We start from the raw sequence: 20609 nt of genomic DNA on the forward strand, positions 1-20609 counted from the left end.
GACTAACTAGGATTCCTAGACTAACTACAGTGGTGCCTTGCAAGACAAAAATAATCCGTTCCGTGAGTCTCTTCGTCTAGCGGTTTTTTCGTCTTGCGAAGCATCCCTATTAGCGTCTTAGCGGATTAGCGCTATTAGTGGCTTAGCGGCTTAGCAGCTATTAGCGGCTTAGAGGCTATTAGCGGCTTAGAAAAAGGGGGGGAAGGGGGGAAATTCGCAAGACTCGCAAGACGTTTTCGTCTTGCGAAGCAAGCCCATAGGGAAATTCGTCTTGCGAAGCGCCTCGAAAAATGGAAAACCCTTTCGTTTAGCAGGTTTTTCATCTTGCAAGGCATTTGTCTTGCGGGGCACCACTGTAGATGGGTATTTTGGGAGTTTTCTGTATTATCTTATTTTGAATTACTGTACTTTTAAAGTATATTTAATTTGAATTTACTATGCAGTTCACAGCTCCGGTACCTTTGCACTAACCGCGGCAAATAAATAAACCGTAACATTGCTATCACTTGTTTCTTACTTGTATGAGGAAAAGCGTATTGGTAGCCTTCTAACCAACTGCTCACTAAAAAGTAAAAAAGAAAAGAAAAGCTCTTGCCTTCAGATGTCCCTTCCAATGATGCAAAGGTCACTCAGTAAGCGCTGGGTACTTATTAACAAAATAAGAATATAAATATATTTAACCGAGTACTGTATTATCTTCACTTTAGATATACCCAACTACCTGTATGTAGGCTTGGGCTATTCTAGGCTGTTTTAGTCACGAAAACACACCATCCTGCATTTGCTCAACACAACGGTTTTTCATCTAAAAGGCCTGCGACTGGATTCAAAACATATATATAATTATTTAGCAGGGTTCGTTCCCCCCGGAGGTTTCGGCAGCCCTGCATGTGGAGCGCCCCACTTTTTCCTCACGCACCCCTCGGGAAGAGGGGCGAGTGGCAGCTGTCAAACCCCACCAGACCCAAAAGGCTCGTTCCTGGCGGCGCTGCCCCTCCGCCCACCGCCGCCTCTTCGTGAGTCACGAGGAGGCTGAAGAGAAGCCCCCGACCCCCCCACCCCGACCGAGGCCCCGGAGAGCCCCAACTCTCTCCCGCAGGCAGCCGGGCTCCGCTGACCCTCCCATTCCCCTCTTCCAGGCCCCGCGCTCCACCCCGAGGTCCGCGCTCTCCCGCAGGCTACCTTACCAGCCCAGAAAGCCCGCTTTCTCCTCCGCTTCTCCACCCCCGACCACAGCGTGGACCCCCTCGGGAAAACACACAGCAAGGCCGCCCTGCCCTGCCCGACTCACGGCAGCCTCCTGCGCGACAGCGTCCGCCCCCGCTTCTCTCCTCCGACGGAGGAAGCTGCCGGGCTGACTCGGCCCGACGATTCCACCCCAGGCGGGCCCCGGAGTGCGGCAGCGCCGAAGCGGGAGAGCAGGCGGGCGGGCGGGCGCGCGCGCCGAGAAAACAGGCCCAGCAGCGCCGGCTCGCCTTGCTTGCTCTCCCTCGCAGTGCGCAAGCGCCGGGCCCGCCTGCGTCGAGCAGCCGAGGCAGGCGGGAAGCACGCTGTGGCTCTTCTCCCTGCGGACGGAAAGGGCTTTCCCCCTCGTGTCGCTTTCGCTGAGGGGGGAGAGATGGGGTTGCTTATTACAGTGGTACCTTAGGTTACATATGCCTCAGGTTACATACGCTTCAGGTTACAGACTCCGCTAACCCAGAAATAGTGCTTCGGGTTAAGAACTTTGCTTCAGGATGAGAACAGAAATCGGGCTCCGGCGGCGCTGCAGCAGCAGGAGGCCCCATTAGCTAAAGTGGTGCTTCAGGTTAAGAACAGTTTCAGGTTAAGTACGGACCTCCGGAACGAATTAAGTACTTAACCTGAGGTACCACTGTATCTCCCCCCTGTCTCGCTCGCTAGAAGCTGAGGGAAATGGTAGCAGGTCCTTTCACGTCTCCACACACTTTTAAAGTAACTCAGTGGGGCCCACTTCACTGTGGAGTAAGTCCCCCCACCTACTAATGAGTAAATTAGGAACAGGGCCCAGCGCTATTTTTGACTGCAAGGCTGCTAGGCGAAGGATGCCGCCTTATATAAAATATTGGGGGGGGGGGGGAGGTAAGCCCAGCCCCGCATAATCGATCACAAGACTGAGTGGGTGAACACCATTTGAATGGCAATGCCCATTAATTTGGGGGGAGGGAGGCCTCATTTTTTTTATTGGGGGGCCGAAGTGACCTCAGCCCCTAGGAGTTGCCTCCTATGGTCTTAGGGCAGTGCAGGGACTTGTCTTTTCTGCCTACTATTATGTTAATACTGTAAAAAGCCCAAATATATTTGCTGAGGGATGCCCTATAATACGGCTTAAAGGCATCGTAAAAACAATTTTGTGACAGTAATTGATTCCCACAGATTTGCATACGACTAGGAGGAATAGTTCTGAAGAATAGCGCCCATGGACTTCTTTTGTTTCTTTGTTTTCCTATGATGTGCACACACATGTCACAGCAGGCACCACCAGCAGTATGAGAGAAGTTTCCTCCTGTGAGAAGGAAAAGGGAAGGTCTGTTCTAACATGCTGCCTGCCATCTGTGGTTTTGGCAATTACTTGTATGGAAAGTAGTTAACATTTTTTTAATTCACTGGTTAATTGGAGACACGTTTCAAATAAAGCAGTGAAAAGTGCTAAATTGACACTAAATGGTTAAACTGTATGAGTAAAGCAATAATAAGAAAGCTCAGGTTTGCAGCCTAAGACACTTAATACTGTATACCTGTTTCTGTTGGAATAGTTGTACAGTAGCAAGTTTGAATATGATGCAAAGCTCTTTATTAAGGATTTTTTCTCTAGCTTTCTGCTGTGCCTGGTGAGGAGTCCTTAGTAATTCAAAACTTGCTTTTTAAAAAGCTAAACCAAATTATCTGTTTTCCTTTTGTAACTCAGTCTAATTAACCTCTACATTATAGGCGGCATTCCTTTGTTAGGCAGACTGCATGCTAATGACCCAGGATGGTTGATAAATGTTTTCTCAACAGGAGAAAATGGTCAGGAAATAATTGGAGATCAGAACTATGAAGGTGACACATTTCATTTCTAGCAAATGCTAGATTAAGAAGTGCCGGTATATGTGAAGGAGCAAAAGAAGCAGGTTTTTTACCAGAGGGTGGAGAGAGAAAATTGACCTGAAAGCTACAAGCATCTTGGGGTGCAAGGTGCATCTCTTAAGGAATCTCATGTAAGGTATCAGATCTGTTGCCTGGTTAGAAATGTATGTTGTTTGCCTTCAAAGCACATATTACAAAATTATCCTCAGTTTCCATTGCTCTCCAAAGCAAAGCAAAAACAGCACTGCCCCTGGAACTTCTCATTATTTGGGGAAGTGGGATTTAGAATCAGGTTGTAAATTCTGTGCTGCCTATTCAAACTTTCATAATGTTATAAGGGTTTATTTTTTTGGGGGGGAGGGGACCCAAGAAATTAATGGAAGTCGGAAGTCAGAATCTAGGTAATATTTGGAGTAAGAGTCCAGGCCAGTGGAAAAATGCAAGCTATGCTTCCTTTCCAAGCCAGAACCTGGGAAAGAGGAGTTAACATGACAAAAGGTGTTGATGGGCCATCAAAGAGGAATCCTTAGGCCTGGGCAGACAAAGGTTGCCAAGGTGTCTGGGAGGGGGTTTGATGTGAAACAGAATTGTGCTCGTTTTGAAATGAGAGCTTTGAAGAAGCAGGGGCCACATGGAAAAATGGTTTCCCTGGACAGAAAAGGGGCAGAGTTCCTGGGCAAGGGATTTTCTGGAAAGAATAAAGGAAGTACAGTAGGTAGAACCCTATGTGAGGGGGCTGGAGGTCAGAGCCATCTTGGAGCTGGTAGGGAAGCATCTGTCTGCAATGTTGGGCTGCTTTGAAGAACAAGCTGCTCTTGAAATGACAATGCTGTAAGATCTGCACCCCCTTCTAAAGCATATTTCTAAAAGATGCTAAAGCCTCTGCTGCGCCTTGCTTCTCAGTGGGAACAAGACCTTGAGTGCCTGGAATCCCCTGGAATCTTGCACACTGCTCAGCAGAGAATTGTGAGGCATGAAAGTATGTACATAACAGTATGTACAGTGGACATTAGATGTGTTACATGTTTAAAAATTAATTGGACAGCTGTAATACAGACAGGTAGATTACATCCACATAAATCTTCAGAACACGAAGCATAACAGAAAAGCACTTTGAAATAAGCAGTAACAGTAACTCTACTCATTTTTTTGGTGACTGTCTTTAAAGTGCCAGAACAGCATAGTAGCATGCTGCGGTTCATAGAAATTATTTAGAGTTTGGAGGATCCATTTTTATTTTTTAAACATGAAAGAAGTGATAAGGGCATATTATCAATTAGTAGAGGAAAGTAATGGTTGTCTCAAAAGATTCTCAGTTCTCACAAGTCTAGCAGCTAATGATCAAATTGTAAAGCTAGGATGCCACTGCTTTGGGCAATAGTTGGTTCCTACCTATTACCTCCCATACTGGTGAGTGTGAATGCTTGTTTTTTTTTAATTCCTCTCATATGAATCACAATTAGTGGCAGCACATCTGAATAAAAAGAACTCAGTACATTTCTCTGTTTTGTGATTATATCGATCTGTTCAAGTAGCAATGTCTTTGCCTGCAGGCAGAGGGAACCAGACTCTTACACTACAAAACAACAGCATAATTACCATCAGGACCTATGGAAACAAGTGGCAATGTAGACAAGAAGTGATACTTGACTATTAAAGAATACTTAGATATTTTTGTATTTAAGCCTTTTCATAATTAGTAAAGAGATCTGTTGCAAGTTTGCAAGGGCTAACATCTTTACATTCTACTGGGTACTAGTCTTTAGTTATCAGTACTATCAGTTATTGAATTGTCTGCGCTACAGTGTAAAAGCCAGTTCATACATAATGAATAATTGTCAAGCCCTCTTAGCTAAAGAAATTTCCCTTAAAATATTCCTGCAGTTGTACTTATGCAGGTGATGTCAGTGGCGTAGCGTGGGTTATCAGCAGCCAGGGCAAGGGCAAGTAATTTGCGCCCCCCTAAACCATGGATTTGCGCCCCCTAACCTGTGGATTTCCCTAACCCCCAGATGTTGCGCCCGGTGCGGCCGGCCCCCCCTGCACCCCACTGGGTGATGTTGATGTTAGTGTGTATCACTGTATCTGATGATGACCCAAGTGGAAGGCAGCTTACCCAGCCAATGTTTCTCTCCCCTTCCTTACCCCTATAGCCATACGTACTTCTAAAACCTTGTCCTTAGGACTGAGGGGCCCTGAACAGTGCGGGGTGTATTATACAGAGCTGAAATGGAAGGCGGAGTCCTATGCTGTTTCCTGTTCTCTTTTCATCTTGTTAGAGATTAGAACACATGAATAGTGCTATAGTTGTTCTTGGCCAGCTTGGTGTAAGTGAGGCATTGGGCTTTGGGAAGGAGGTGTGAGGGTCTATCACACCCAGCAGTGTGACAAATCAGTGTGCAATCTGCAGGTTCTGTGTTGAAGTACTCTTGTGGCCCACTTGGTATGAAAAGACAGAGGTGTGAATTACAAGAGAAGAATATGCATCAGTGCAATTATATATACTTAACCTTAGTTTCTGCTTGCAAAGGTTAAGCTGCAATTGTGGGTTTAGATAAAGGTCTTAAGGAGAGAGGTGGCAGCACATAGATGTTCTGGATGCAAGCTTTAGCCAACAAATGTGAGTGCTCAGGCCAGGGTCAATCCTGTGCACACTTTCTTGGGAGCAATCCCCATTGAACTGAACAGACAAAAAGGTAAAGGTAAAAAGGTAAAGGATCCCTGAATGGTTAAGTCCTGTCAAAGGTGATTGTATGGTGACGCACTCATCTCGCTTCAGGCCAAGGGAGCCAGCAATTGTCCGCAGACAGCTTTCCAGGTCATGTGGGACTGCACTGTTAATGGAGACCACATCTCTTCTCATAGGCCTTTGGTAAAATTGTTTAGATGTCTGAGGTCTTGGATTACAGAGAGTTTTAAGTCTTCTGTGTTTTCTCCAGACAGTAATTGAATATCTGCTTGCACTCTTTTAAATTGTTGGTTTGTTGTTTATTTTGTATTTAATTGTGCTTTTAGTAACTGACCTGGGAACTGCCCTGGGAACTTTTCAAATGGCAGGCAGTTTAGAAGTCTACTAAATAAATAAATTAGCAAAGCCAGAAAACAATTCTGGAGACAAATATTGGGGACAGATGTTCCCCTTCAGTCCCTACACTGGATACATATCCATCTCCTTTTCCTTCCCTTCACAAATTTCATAATTTTAGCACCCTCTGTTGTCTAAAGTTTTTGTTTTGATCTGGCAGCAGAAGCCCAATAAAGTAGAGGCTGGAAGAGGGAATTCCATAGTCAGGCAACTTACTCCTGAGAAATTTCCTTTAGTTCCTTAATGTGCATTGCCACAAAGTACCAAGTGCTGCCCTACTGTAGATAAAAGTGAGACCACAATTCAGGAAAGGTGGGGAGGGAGCTCAAAGCAGTGCCACATGCTGCTGATTTTGAAATGACACCATGTCTTTGCATGGCACTATGATGAAGTACCCTAAAATTAGCCTTCTTACTACTTTGTCAAGACTGCATGCAGCGAAGCAAGTAGCCTTCAGTGGGGAGAGGAAAGAGGCGCTGGAGAGGAAAGACCTGGGACTCGCTCACACACAAGCAGGTCACGCCACTTCCCTCACGGTGAGCTGAGCTGGCTTCTATTCAAATTTCCACAATGGATTATTTAAATGTGATCCATTGCGTGCAAGTGTTCTGGGATGGAGGTAGGGAGGATATTACAGTGAGAGCACCAGGGAAAGAGAAGAGTTGTTTACTACTTGAGAATTGGTGGGGTGAGCAGTGGGATGAAGGCAGTTTAATTTTAAAATAAAGGGGTAGGTTTTATATTCTCAAATGTTTTTGTAATGGAGTTGAGAGGGCTTGTTCAAAGCCTAGTTGCCTCAAGGGCCTTTACCACATGAAAAAGGATTGAATAGAAGGAGATTATCCTTAAAACTTAGGGCAGCAAGCTTTACAGCTAAAGTAATAGTTTGACAGTTCTGGACATACCTCTTCTATTTGTTTAGAATATTATGGTTTTGATGTGTGACTACTGTACAATAAGGGAGAAATATGAAGCTGGGCTCTCTCTTTTTCTTCTAACAATGAGCAGTAGCCATTTATCAACTTGGAAGTTACCTTACACACCTCCTTCAGTGTCTCAAAAAAGTGCCTATCTAGAGGTTTAGGTAAATGTACATTTATTTAAATGTAACCAGTCTCTTCAGTTTAATTTAATGGGTTGATAGCCCTAGTAAAAACTGGATGTACAACCTGTTCTTCCTGTGCTCCCAGAGTGAATTTTCCCTGATGTTTCCCTCTCCCCTCACAGAATATTTCTGAGAAGCCACAATATTCACTTGGGAATAAAGAGTGCTGTAATGATGCAGGAATAGTTGCAAGTGAGGGAAATGGGGACAGTGGGGGCAGGGAGACATAGAATGAATGTTAATGTGTTGTCACATGTTTCGTGGATGTGACTATAAGAAGAAATACTGAAACTGCAGGAGGGAAAGAAACCTATAGAATATTTGTTTAAGGAGGCAAGGAGGACAATAAGCAGCACAACTGCTTGGATGGTTAAATAGTGAACAAATTACAGAAATTAGGGCCACTGTCCACACGCAACAGTTCCAAAACAATGTAAGGAAAGCAGGGATAGTGTCACAGGACTTCCCTTATTTAACTTCCTGGGATGAAGGAAGAGGTTTCCCAAAAGCATCCTTTCACCCCATTAAAAAAATATCAAACATAATAAAGCTGCTCATTATGGAAATAATTTTAACCCCTTTAACCCCTTCCATGAACCATAATATTCTTAAGCTTCCCTGGGATACTTTTCCTACTGTAATAGAAGTCAATAGGACATTCCCCAGAAAACCAGTTTGATATTAAAAAAAAAAATCCTGGAAGTAAAGAAAAGAGACCTTTTCACCCATGTGAATATAAGTTATGGTCCAGGAGGCAGATCTACATATTTTAAATAACTGACCACTCATTCTTGTGAGAGAATGGAGTAGTGAATGAAGCCATAGGTTGTGATCAAAATAATGAAATGCTGTTCCCTGTTTGTACCTATTTGTGTTTCCAAAGCCAGCCAGGTCAGCACATTAGCCAGCCAACATCGTGTTCCTCATTTCATCCTGAACAGTGAAAAATTGGTGAGTGATGATACCTTCTACATTCTATCTGAATGCTTGGTGGTACTAGCTGTACTTCTCCTAAGGCAGTTGCTGATGATCAGGTGTTTCATGCAAACAACACTATGAAGTTTCATAGAGGCTATGATGTCTGAACTGTAAGGCCAGGTTATCTATTTGTGGATCAAAGAAAGTGCTTTCTTGTAGTTCCCCTCAGCATAGGAAGGATTCCCAAAATCCACCTACTCCCCAGCATTTAAAAACAAATAAATCATTATAGTAGTTCTGCATACTGTATAAGGAATTTACTTAATTGTTTATGTAGGTCAAAATCCACATTTCCGTGACCTAAAAAGCAAACAACATATGATGTGCCCTAAAAATAAATATTTTGAATCCTTTTTCTGGCATTCATTTCTGAACAAGTGAATGTGCATAGACCTCTGAATCTCCATTTTCCAGGGTATCAGTTCACTCGTAGAGGTGTATGCATTCATGCGTTCAGGTATGTGCAGGTAGACCACATGCAAATTTTACCTTTAAAAGAGTGAAGGCCAGCAAGAGGTTTACCCTCAAACATGCATTCCGTGTTCATTTGTGCACAAATGAATGTCAATAAGAACCTCGAAATGCAGTGAGCGCATGTTCCACCATACTGTACTTTAGAATATATGTTTATCTTCACCCAAATATGAAAATGTGTCATATGATATGCTCTAGACCAGGGGTCAGCAAACTTTTTCAGCAGGGGGCCAGTCCACTGTCCCTCAGACCTTGTGGGGGGCCGGACTATTTTTTTTTGGAGGGGAATGAACGAATTCCTATGCCCCACAAATAACCCAGAGATGCATTTTAAATAAAAGCACACATTCCGCTCATGTAAAAACAACAGGCAGGCCCCACAAATAACCCAGAGATGCATGTTAAATAAAAGGACACATTCTACTCATGTAAAAACATGCTGATTCCTGGACCATCCGCGGGCCGGATTTAGAAGGTGATTGAGCCGGATCCGGCCCCCGGGCCTTAGTTTGCCTACCCATGCTCTAGACTCTTAAATGTACATTCACAGACTATATACAAACTTATATTATCCCCAGCCCCTAAATAACTACCCAGTTGAGAATTCCTGATAGGCAGGGGAAGGAAGTTCCTAAACCAGGGTGTGGCAAGCAAGAGTGACTTTCTAAATAACTTTTACATTTGCATGTGACACATGGAGAGTGCTATCAAGTGGCCAACCTCAGCTGACCACAGAAATTGTGTGGGACATATGAATAGTAGATATTTATAGGCAACAGACTTGATACAATTTTTTAACAACTATCACCTGCTTAGAACTTTTACATGTTAAAATGTGTTGACCCGCTGTCACAACCATAATTTCATAAGAGCCTTCCTTACAATTCTTACTGCCATAGTTTTCCACTTAGTAATGACTTAATATTTGACCCCAAAGCTCATATGCATCTTGGTGTGTTTGTGTAGAAGTGAGAATGGAGTGTCCACAATGCTGTGCACAGCAGAAGATACTCTTTCTTTGCTGCCCTGGGCAGGGCTGGGCCTACTGTTAGGTGGAGTGAAGCAGCTGATTTTGGACATCATGAAAGGGCAGCAAATTGATAGTTACTTACTTAATTTTGGTATTTTTTGCTGTCACGGGGGAGGAACATGCACTTGTGGGATTTTCCCACCTCAGGTGCCAAATTAATTTGACGGGCTCTGAGTATTATGTATCTTGACTTGAAGCAGATGGGGAGGGCAGGGGAGATCTCTAGTGAAATTCCAAACAAAATATTTTAATGTGCCAGTAATTAGGATATTTGTGATTATACTAGTCATGTCAAATGACTGATATTTAAAACCTAAGAAGGTTAGGAAATAACCTAACACAGTTATATTATTAGAGTTTACAATGTTTCTCAGAAGTGAAATTCACTGATTTATTGTGGTCATTTTGGATGGTAATGAAGGAGGTGAGGACAGGTGACCCCACCTAGGCCCGAAGTCACCCCCCCTCAATAATCACCTCAGGCCTCAAAACTGTCCAAAATTCCTTTTGTCTTCTAAAAATCCACAGCTACAGCTTTTCTGTGGATTCTCACAAGATGCTGCTGCATAAGCAAAACCGTTACTTTTATCAGTACAAGAAGGCTTCAAAAAGCTAATGAATAGGCTCTGTTAAGGGCAGGCCTGAGAACTGACTTTTATCTCATTCAGTTGCAACATCTTGGGCATGCTGAACCACACGGCTCCCCCCCCCCGGCTTCTCACCCCCTTTCCTGGGAAGAGTCCAAAAGAGTCCCAAGACAGCAACTTTCTGTTCATGCTCAGGGGAACTCGAGGCAGGACTTCAGAGGAGGAGGAGAAAGGGGAGGGAACTAGAAGGGGAATATATGCTCTGTGCGAATGACTGTGAACTCGTGCTTGTTTGTGAACTAACACACTTGCTCCTTCTACCAGTTCATGGATGGTAGAAATAAAGCTTTTTCTCCAAAACTATTCCTTGAGTGTCTGTTGACTCCCATCTCCCTTTCCCGGGCACAATATTTTCCCCACCCAAGGGCAAAGTCTCATAAGGCTACAGTAAGATGGATGCAGCCTTACTATGCTACCCCTCCAGTTTTCTTCACTAAACAACCATGTAGTTCTAAGGTCTGTCCCTTGGCTTCCACCATAGGCTTGGTCAAGGAGTGAACCCCTTTTATATTCTTGCACCAGCTTACTAGTACCAGAACCTCAAAGCCTTAAAAATCCTGAATCTTTACCAGCTGCTCTCTGTCCCCTGCAAGTTGGTAGCTGTCTGAATTTTCCCCTCTTTAGTGCACTGTGCACAAGGATTTGCCACTGGTTGGGACCCAAAAATGGTCTGAGCCCTGACCGGCCCACCATATTCCTTCTTTAGCATGTTGATCACACCAGCATTCTTTTTCTGGTGAGAAAGAGAGAGAAGGAAAGGAGAAAGAAATAGACAGTACAGAAAGAGGTTCTGTGATGCAGATTGGCATTAAAGGTGTTAAAAAAAATGAAAGACTGCTGCAATAAAGCATAGGCTGGAAATATTTTTGTTTTGTAAAGGTCATTATTTCCTTGTCCTTCTCCGTCTAAAATACTATGGGAAACTTCTACATTGTTCTTCACACACAGCGTTTCTTCCACTCTAGGCCCCTCCTAATAGATTTTCTATAAAGAGCAATCTGAACAAAAGACTTCAGTTACCACCACCTGGTGCCTTTACATTAGAAATCAACAGTTCACCGCCTAATATACAAAGATACAAATGCATGCAATCTGTCACTATAGGTATCTAGCAAACTAAAGCGCATCTTATTTTTCATATACAACGAACAATTGAATGAAAATCATAAAATGAATCTGTTGCGTCTTCCAGATTAAAATGACAAAACTGACAGTGTCTCATTTATTTATATTTCATATACTCTGTACATATGGCACAATCTGAAGGGTTGGTTCAAATTGTAATCTCAAAATTCATTCTAAGTATGGAGGATTTATTTCTCAGGAGTGCTTGAACTGATAGAAAATAAAGCCTAGTGAATGATAAAAGTAATGATTCAGTTTAAGTTAAAACTGAGTGGCCTACATAAATTTGTTCAGCTACCAGTTCTCTTGAAGCCAAACAGTTTCTTCAACCTCTCTCATAACTCATTCATGTTAATAGACAATAAAATCTTAATTAAAAATGTTAGAACTGCAACCTGTGTTTTTTTAAAAAAATACACACAATCTTTTTCTAATAATTGGAACTGGCAGCTACTGTTGTAAGCAGCTGTTAAGTAAGGTTATTGTTTTGCTTTCTCTTTAGGATTTCTAATAGCTTAATTAGAGTTTCTTAGACTTACCCAAATAATTGTTTTTTAAAAGATCATTCGTTCTAAGCTTGTGAGCCAGGTCTGCTCTTCCTTGTTGGAGAAAACAATTATGCATATCAGTGGGAAAAGAAGCTTTAATTCATAGCTAGAGAGATTTCTCCTCAGTCACACATGTACTAACTAGTCTAAAAAGGTTTATGTTAATGCATAGTCTGTCATAGCAGACTATATTTTAAATGCTGTGACCTGTTCTGTTTTGCCCAGTCATAGTGACTCAGCTGATAATTTAGGCATTAGGGAACACATTGGCTCAGGAAGCAAATTTAAAAGCTCAGGAAAATATTTTTCCTTAACTTTATAGTATAGGCATTTAAGCAACTTTTCTGTGGTGGTGGGGTACATGGGATATATGTTGTTTGTTTAATGGGAAACGGAGGGATTGCTGGAATTATAGGTGCTTTTCATTAAATGTTACCCTCCACAAAACAAACGCACACCCCTTTTGGGTATCCGAGGGAGACTTTTTGCCATTCCTTTGGTGGCAGTGGCGTAGCGTGGGGGGTGCAGGGGGGGGCGGCCGCACCGGGCGCAACATCTGGGGGTTAGGGTTAGGGGGCGCAAATCCACGGGTTAGGGGGCGCAAATCCACGGGTTACGGGGTGCAAATTACTTGCCTTGCCCCGGGTGCTGACAACCCACGCTACGCCACTGCTTGGTGGCACTACAAAGAAGGTCTCGCTGGCGTATAATTAGACAGCCTGCTCACCACCGTATGCATTCAGTTAGCCAACCTGCTTTTGCATACCTGGCATAAAGGCAGCACTTCACTGTGAATCCTGATTGTCCTTAGCACCATTTTTGTCTTTATAAATGCCTTCTTATTAAGAACAGTAACACCATCACATAGCAAATCAGATTTGGCAGTACTTTGATGTTTCTGAGAGTGAACAAAGCTAATGTAGAGTGAGGTACAATGCAATGCTTCCTGAGTAGACATTGCCTTCTCTCTGACGTAACTTTGTGACCTCAACCCATAGTCATATCTGATGGGCTGTGTGGGAACACTGCTGTTACTAAAATGAAGAAGACGGCTGGGTGGCGGGGAGGGAAATGGCACCAAAGCAATAGGTGATTGGAGCTGTGAATATCACTAGTGAGTAGAGCTGCCATATATCCCACTTCACAGATGGCAATCCTCCACTTCCAGAGGCAGCATGCCTTTGAATGCCATCAGCTGCTGATGGTATTGATGGTGTGGTGTAGTGGTTAGTGTTAGACTAGGACCTGGGAGACCAGGGTTTAAATCCCAACTTTGTCATGAAACTCAATGGATGATCTGGGGCCACTCACTGCCTCTCTCTTTTTTTTCTTCTGGCTCACACTCACCGCCTCTCAGCCTAACCTACCTCTTAAGATTGTTGTGGGGATTAAATAAGGAGGAGGAAAACCATGTAGCCACCTTGAGCTTCTTAGATAAAAAGGTGGGATATAAATGCAGTAAACAAACAAACAAATTTCAAGAGGGGAGAGTCCTACTGCACTCACATTCTGTTTGTGGGCTTTCCACTGGCAAGTGGTTGGCCACGGGGACAGTAGGATACTAGACTAGGTAGCCATTGGCCTGATTCAGCAGGACTCTTGCGTTCATATGACTCCCCTGTTTCATCAGCCCCAGCCAGGATGACCAATGGATGGGGATGCTGGGAGCTGTAGTTCACAACATTTGAAAGGCCACAGGTTGTTCACCCCGTTACAGTGGTGAGAATGTTGGAATAGGACCAATATGATCTAGATTTAAATCCTCACTTGGCCATAACATTTGGTGGATGACCTTGAGGCAGCCATATATCTCTCAGCCTAATTTAACATCACAGGATCATGACAGAGATGGGATTCACTGTCCATACAAAAACATTGTGAATTGTGCATGCAACCATGAATGCAGGATTCAAGCATTATCCATCCCTGGGATCTACAACAGCAGCACCCAATCCACACAGGGTCTTCCCTGATGGATTATCTCTTGTGACAATGTATTGGCTCCTTCCCAAACAGCAAACAGTGCCACTAGGATGGCAAACTCTTTAATTTGCTATATAAATGTTTTGCAGCATATTTTTTCATTGTATACACCAGCTGTCACTCACTTTACATGTAAATGAATGAAATTTAAGGCTAGAGCAAAGAAGTGATTCAGTAGCAAAGGAATAGAAGAATTCCAGTCAGATAAGTGAAAGAATTAGAGGTAGGGAATTTAGGCTGATGCAGTCATATAAGTTTTCAATAGACTTGGTGAAACTCTAAACAGCATTTTCCAAATCAACATCTGATAGGGATCAAGGTTAGAAAAGTTAGAATTATTAACCGTATTGACTGGCATGAAGAAATATCTATGCCAGATTTATGGTGAAAGGAGAAGCATATTGAGTCTTATAGAAACTTCTGCCCCAGCTTAGTATTTGCTTTCTGTGTCAGAATATCAGTTCAGGTTAAAGGCTGAAGTATGACACTGTTTTGAATTGCACTGTTTAATTGGCTTCTTGGTTTGCTAATATCCTAGAAATATACCAATAATATCAGATTTATCTGGCAGCTCCTGACTTCTTCTTTTTTCAAATTTTCTGCCACATTGGTCATTCAGAGAACTTTAGACTGAATAGTTTTTGAGATTAGGAAAATATACAAGACTGGATTTCACGGAGCCTATTCTCCCAACTCTATAACTTTAACTCTTCCCTTTCCAAATAGTATTGCCTTTTTATCAAACTATTTTCTTAAATGGGGTGGGATGCAGAATCATGACCAGGAATTCAGTAAAAAGGGAAGGGAGTATTTAGTCTTTCTTCGCAAACAATGATAATAACCCATACAAACATCTGGTGTTGGGGAAAATGGAAGCAGAGTTGTTATTCCATTTGCACTTCAAAGTGGAGCAGCAGTGATTGGGTGGTGTTAAATCATCCATATTCAAAAGCATCCTTAGACTGAATATTTGAAACTAATGCTTGTTTTTTGGAGTTCTCCCTTTGAGCAATGATGTGAGGTTTCACAAAGTGTAGTACATGCTCAGGAACAGTAGAGGGAGTGTGGCAAGCAATCAGAGTGAAAAGAAACAATGGTTTAAATTTAAAATCCAGCCACTAATAAAATGACTGCTTGCTGCTTCAGCACATACGTAATACAAAAGTACATATCAATTCCTGTCATAAAACATACTATCCAACTGTGCCTGTTTAATACCTATTGATAGGCTGCCTGCTTTTCTTGCGAGATAATTTATGCTGAACTTTGGAACTTCTGATGTGTGTACATGGAGCTGGTTGCATTTTTTAAAAATCCCCATTAGTGTGATTGTTTCTGATAATGTGTTTTAGAATTAATATTTTTTACTATAAAAAAAAATATCTGGCAGGGCACTACGCCAACTCCTATGGCAATGTTTTTTTTTAACCTTGTTTAAAGTCCTACTATGAATCTGGACTGAGTAAGACAGCAATTTCTGCCTTCCTAAAGGACAGGGCATTTGTGCTGGATACAAAATGGGGTGAGAAGCCAGTGGAAGGATTTGAGGAAAGGGTGACATGTGGGCAGAACCAAGAGATGTGAGTAATTTTGGCATACACATTTACCTTGCTGGATTAGGGCAATAGCATTTTGGTATTTTGTTTTATTTGTGTGGTGTTATAGATCAAGTTGCAGTTGCTGGAGCTGTCAGGAACGTGACCTGTTTGTTTTTCTTACACACCCACACACCCACACCCCAGTGGAAGGGATAAAACATTTTTGGATACGTATATTAACCAATTCATCCTTACAACTCTTGTTTAGATGATGAAGAAAATAGAAGTGATTTCATGTATCATTAATGGAAATACTGCATCCAATTCTAGGAATGGTGCCAGTGCATGAGGCAGATAGCATATAATTAATAACTTGAAAACCCAGAAAATATGACGACTTGAGAACAACCCAAGTGTGATGTTGTCTTATTTCTTTTATGATGATGACTCTTAAGGGAGTACCAAGTTCCAGTGGGTTTAGTATGTTACCATAAAAGCAACTCATTGTCTCTTGAGACAGACAAATGCCAACAATAACAACAGTTTGGCTGTTTTCATGCTGCTAGGTGTGTACTATCAGTCTATTTTAATAGAGTATCACTTTCTTATGTATAAGTAGGTGCACTTGCCATCATATTTTGGGACACCTTTTGCAGGCTGCACACTTGCACTTGCTTCTGTAACTGGAGTCATTTAGGGCCTCACTTTCCCAGGGCAGGGAGCAGGTCTTACAGGACTCATAGCCAATATGGTTTATTAATTACTGCTGATATTCTAATTGCTGCTGTTCAGTTTTAAAGAGGTGAATGTGGTTTTAGTTGGATTGTTGTTGTTAATAGTATGCTTTCTGAAATTTTGTACAGTGCCTTGAAAAATGAATTTAAAGAATTTAAAGAAAAATGAATTTAAAGATCAACTTCATATATCATAACAAGTTTGAGTTCACTGCTATGCATTCTTCCCTCCAGACATTTAGACACAGATGTTGTCTCTCACTTAAAAACAATAGCCAAAGAAGTTAGTGGTGTGGACTTCAGAAAAAGGGATTCTGGATTGAGTCACTAGGAACTTACGTGTGGAGACTGTGTCTTCCTCTAACGTTTGACATTTTGAGGGAGATGTACACCTCTCCTCACTAGGACATGTCTGGCAAGGAAATGATATATGGATTCTTAATCCTAAAAAATGGTGGGGACATAACCTTCACATATGCTGTCGCTTGTCTTCCTCTCTTGACATTCTCCTGATCCTGCCAAGATTGCTGGTTTGGTGGGGAGGAGGAATGCAATACTACATGCATCAAATGGTGTTGCCACATCATATTTGGTCTGCAATATATTCTCAGTATCAAAACAGTTATTTCTATTGCAGATGGAGATACAAATCATTTATATTAAACGTTGATGACAGATAATATAAAAAATTATTACTAATGAGATGGCCACCAAATAATGGGCATGTTTGCAATTTGCAGCCCTTCGCCATTTAGAGTTTGGAATATTCAAACATGCAAAGAGAGGAAGGGGCAGAGGAGTGGCTGCCTTTGTCATAATGACCCTTAACTATATTTTGAGAGGGTCTGTTCATATACATTTAAATATTATCAAATACAAACATAGTAATACTTTATCTGTTTATTTGATCACTACACACACACCCTTACTGTGCAAGCATATAAAAATGTGAATTTTCTAAGACTTGTTACAGATTCTTAGGAAACCAGACACAGGTAAGAGCTGAACCCCTGGAAGGTGGGGGCAGGATGTTACCGTACGGCACAATACAGCTAGCAGAACAGCTAGCAGATTTTACAGCATGCATCTGGTTTATTTCTGTTAACAATAGTTTTTGTTAATTAATTTTGTGTTTGTGTGTGCGCGAGCGTGTGCATAATATAAATATTAGAGTATCCAACCTAATTTCATTTGGTTACATTTCAGCCTGGATGTTTTTTTCAATGGAGCCTAACACCCCAGTCCTAAAACCTTTATTTTAAAGCAGGTTCTATTCATGTCAGTAGTGTGCTTAGGATCTCAGCCCTATTTTCTCTTACTGTGCTTTTCAAATGTTGAATAGTCAGCCTTTTTACTGATGCCACAGTAATCATTATAGTGGAGGATTGCCATTGACTTAAATGTGACTGGGATCAATCTTTACATGACAGTAACTTTACAACTGCATAACCATAACTCTGTCTTCAAGTGTTTTCTGTTGGAAGTATTTAAATTATGTTTACAAATGGCTTGGTGACACCCTGATATACATTATTGGTTTCAAAAGTTGGAATGTATTTATTGCTATCTTTGTGGAGTGCTAATGTGGCATAAGCCATATCGAGATTCCATGCAGGATTTAAAACCTCCGGAAGAGTTTGTGTAGAGTTGTGAAACTCCTCAAGAGTTTCTCCAGTACTGCAAAGCTATGTAAGAGTCTGTATGTCTTTGGGGAAGGGAGGGGTCTGCAATGATGTAAATAAACATCCAATTTATTCACTATTCCAGTATCTAAGATATTCTTGGAGACTAGAATAGTTGTGGAATGCTATACTTTTATTTTTACAGTTGCATCTAATACCAGGAAATTAAAATATATTTAACCAGCCAGGAACTTCTCCAATCAATGTTCTGAATGCCATAATCCGCTCTCCATTCAGATTGCTCCTTAAAGACCATCCTTCCTCTGAAGCCATTGGTTTAATCCAGTTGAAACAAACTAGATGCTACAAGGAACATATGGCATTTGTGTGTCTGACCTATCTCCCCCAGTAATACACACTGAAAATCACATATTGACACTGTGCCATAACACTCCAAGTTCCCCGTCCCAGTTTTACTTCATTGACCTCCCCATGTAAAGGGTAGGGAAACTCTGAGTATGATTATGTCATTTCCTGTGCTCTCAGAGATGAGAGTTCACAGCCACCATGTGGCCCCCTGCAATGTCTAACTTGAACTCTAGTTCTTCCCAGTTGAAGCAAAACCAAGCTATACTTTTTCTATCCATTGAAATTTGCAGCCATCTGAAATTTGCAATGCAGTTCGCCAACCCAGGTTGTTGGTTTTTTTAATGCATCTATTGGGGGAAGCGAACATAAAAATGAGTATATTAGTGAAAACGACATACAAAAATGTCTGTGGAATGATTGCTTGCAAAAATGTGAACATTAGTGAAAACTGCATACAAAAATGTGTTTATTGGTTAGTCCTGATATTTTTCATATTTATTTCACCTTAACTGTGACTTAATTAGCATGAATACAACCTGATTTATTATATATAATAACAACAACAGCAACAAAATATTTAAAAGATCACAGCCTTAAGAGTGATAAAATGTGCTGTGTTCGCTTCATAAATCTTAGGTTAAGCCCCTGGGACATAATCCCATAAACAGTTCCTGTTTATTTCAGTCAGACAACATGTCTTCAGGCTTCATGTACTAGCAACAGATGTTTAGGATGGAGTTATTAATTAAAACATAAGTGGCACCTCACAAACCATGACCTCATGCAACCGTTGCAGGCAAAATGGTATTGTAGGCTTATATGCCACTGCCTGTATTTAGGATTGCATTTTCAGGATGCAAGATGATAACCCACTGCAAGCTGATTTGAATGGATCAGCCAGGCACAATTAAATGCCCTTGATTTCAATGGGAGAATTAAGCACTTGCTTAATTATGTCTCACTGAAACCAATGGGACTTAAAAGGGTTTAACTGTAGCAGGATCATACCCCCAATGTTTAATCTGTTTGATTTTTTAATGTATATACTCTTAGCCTTGAATCTAACTAGTTAAAATCTTAAGTCTTTATTAGTGGTATGTAATCTTAGGCATCTCAGATATTCTGGGTAATAAGAATAAGGAAGAGCTTAGATCCTACTATTTTCTAATTTTAAAATGAATGTGCCTTCTTTGACAACAGTTTACGTAAAACAATACAAAATCCATTTTGAATGAGTCATGCCAAGAGCGTGAGCATCCATCAAATACATTCTGGGAGGAGATATAATGATGACCCCCTCCCTTGCATACACACACATACCCCGTAGGTGCTGTTACAGCAATGGAATCCCTTTGCTCAATATTATCCTGTCCAATGAGGTGGAATGTTTCACAGGCACATGGTTTATGAGTCTCAAAATAACTTGGGACCTGCAAACGGACAAATGCTATTGCTTCAGTGGTGACAGGTTGTTCAGCTTCTTACAGCCATCTCCCTCCAAAACCAAGGTTAACGCCTTTCCCCCCCGCTCCACCCAATGGACTCCAAGACGTTTTGGTTCCAAAGGACTTGAAGGAATTGCTTCAGTCATTTTAATCTCTTACTTCGGAATCTTTATCACCGTGATTGTGTTGCCAGAGTTGGATTTCAACATCTGCATAAATCAGAAAAGGTAATGTCTTTAACTTTCAAGAGTGAGTGTGTGTTTCAATGAGATTGCGCAGGTGCACGGAGGGTCCAGGAGGGAGAGAATCCATGTTATAGCTGAATGATAATTGTTTGCTGATAAATCATATTAGGTGAGCAAGAAACTTTAAAAATTCTCTTTCTTAAATGGCGCAGAGGCACAGGAGATTGAATGGAAATGAAATAATCTACAGAATCTACAGAGTGTGAAGGGTGGGAGGGAGTCCAAATTCCTTCTGTGCCTGTTTAGGTATTCTAAGTAGAGTCGACAGAAGGCAAAAAATGTATAAATTGCATGGATGAGAAATGTCCTTTTTGAATCCCCCTCTTAACCGTACTTTAAGCAATTGCTTTGTAATCACTAGCACTAAATCCACACCAATAATCAGCATTACCTCCTTAAAGAAAACACATACATAGTGTCTAGTTTAATATTGCCCTATATTTAAAGTCTTTTAAAAAAAATGGGGGGGGGGAGAGAGAGTATGTGTCATGTAAAATGATACTGCAAGCTATATTTAGGGTTTGGAGATCTGCTCTGTGGATTAATGTACACAACAGCTGCAGAAACAGTCTTGCTCGAAGGGCATTGCTCTCC

The 20609-nt window shown here is 41.6% G+C and overlaps 2 protein-coding genes across 14 annotated transcripts in view; one reads left to right on the top strand and one right to left on the bottom strand.

The window, feature by feature from the left end:
• Positions 1 to 1475, bottom strand: part of HERC4 (HECT and RLD domain containing E3 ubiquitin protein ligase 4) — a 31245-nt gene extending 29770 nt beyond the window's left edge. For 3 of the 8 annotated variants that reach the window (XM_079975590.1, XM_079975588.1, XM_079975586.1), the window contains exon 1: positions 1292 to 1475. The gene's annotated coding sequence lies outside the window, so the exon portion shown is untranslated. Of the gene's footprint in view, positions 1 to 517; positions 563 to 1187 lie in introns of all 8 variants that reach the window. The other 5 variants (XM_079975589.1, XM_079975585.1, XM_079975587.1 and 2 more) reach the window with 4 other exon arrangements.
• Positions 1476 to 6584: 5109 nt separating this feature from the next.
• Positions 6585 to 20609, top strand: part of MYPN (myopalladin) — a 65724-nt gene continuing 51699 nt past the window's right edge. For 2 of the 6 annotated variants that reach the window (XM_079977340.1, XM_079977341.1), the window contains exon 1: positions 19771 to 19997. Coding sequence is in view for 1 of the 6 variants with exons in the window: in XM_079977344.1 (XP_079833470.1) it covers positions 19732 to 19997 (266 nt within the window). In the remaining 5 variants the exon portion in view is untranslated. Of the gene's footprint in view, positions 6709 to 8160; positions 8229 to 19716; positions 19998 to 20609 lie in introns of those variants that run through there. The other 4 variants (XM_079977342.1, XM_079977343.1, XM_079977345.1 and 1 more) reach the window with 4 other exon arrangements.

Source organism: Podarcis cretensis (assembly GCF_951804945.1).
Source record: "Podarcis cretensis genome assembly, chromosome: 5".
NCBI classification, from domain to species: Eukaryota; Metazoa; Chordata; class Lepidosauria; order Squamata; family Lacertidae; genus Podarcis; species Podarcis cretensis.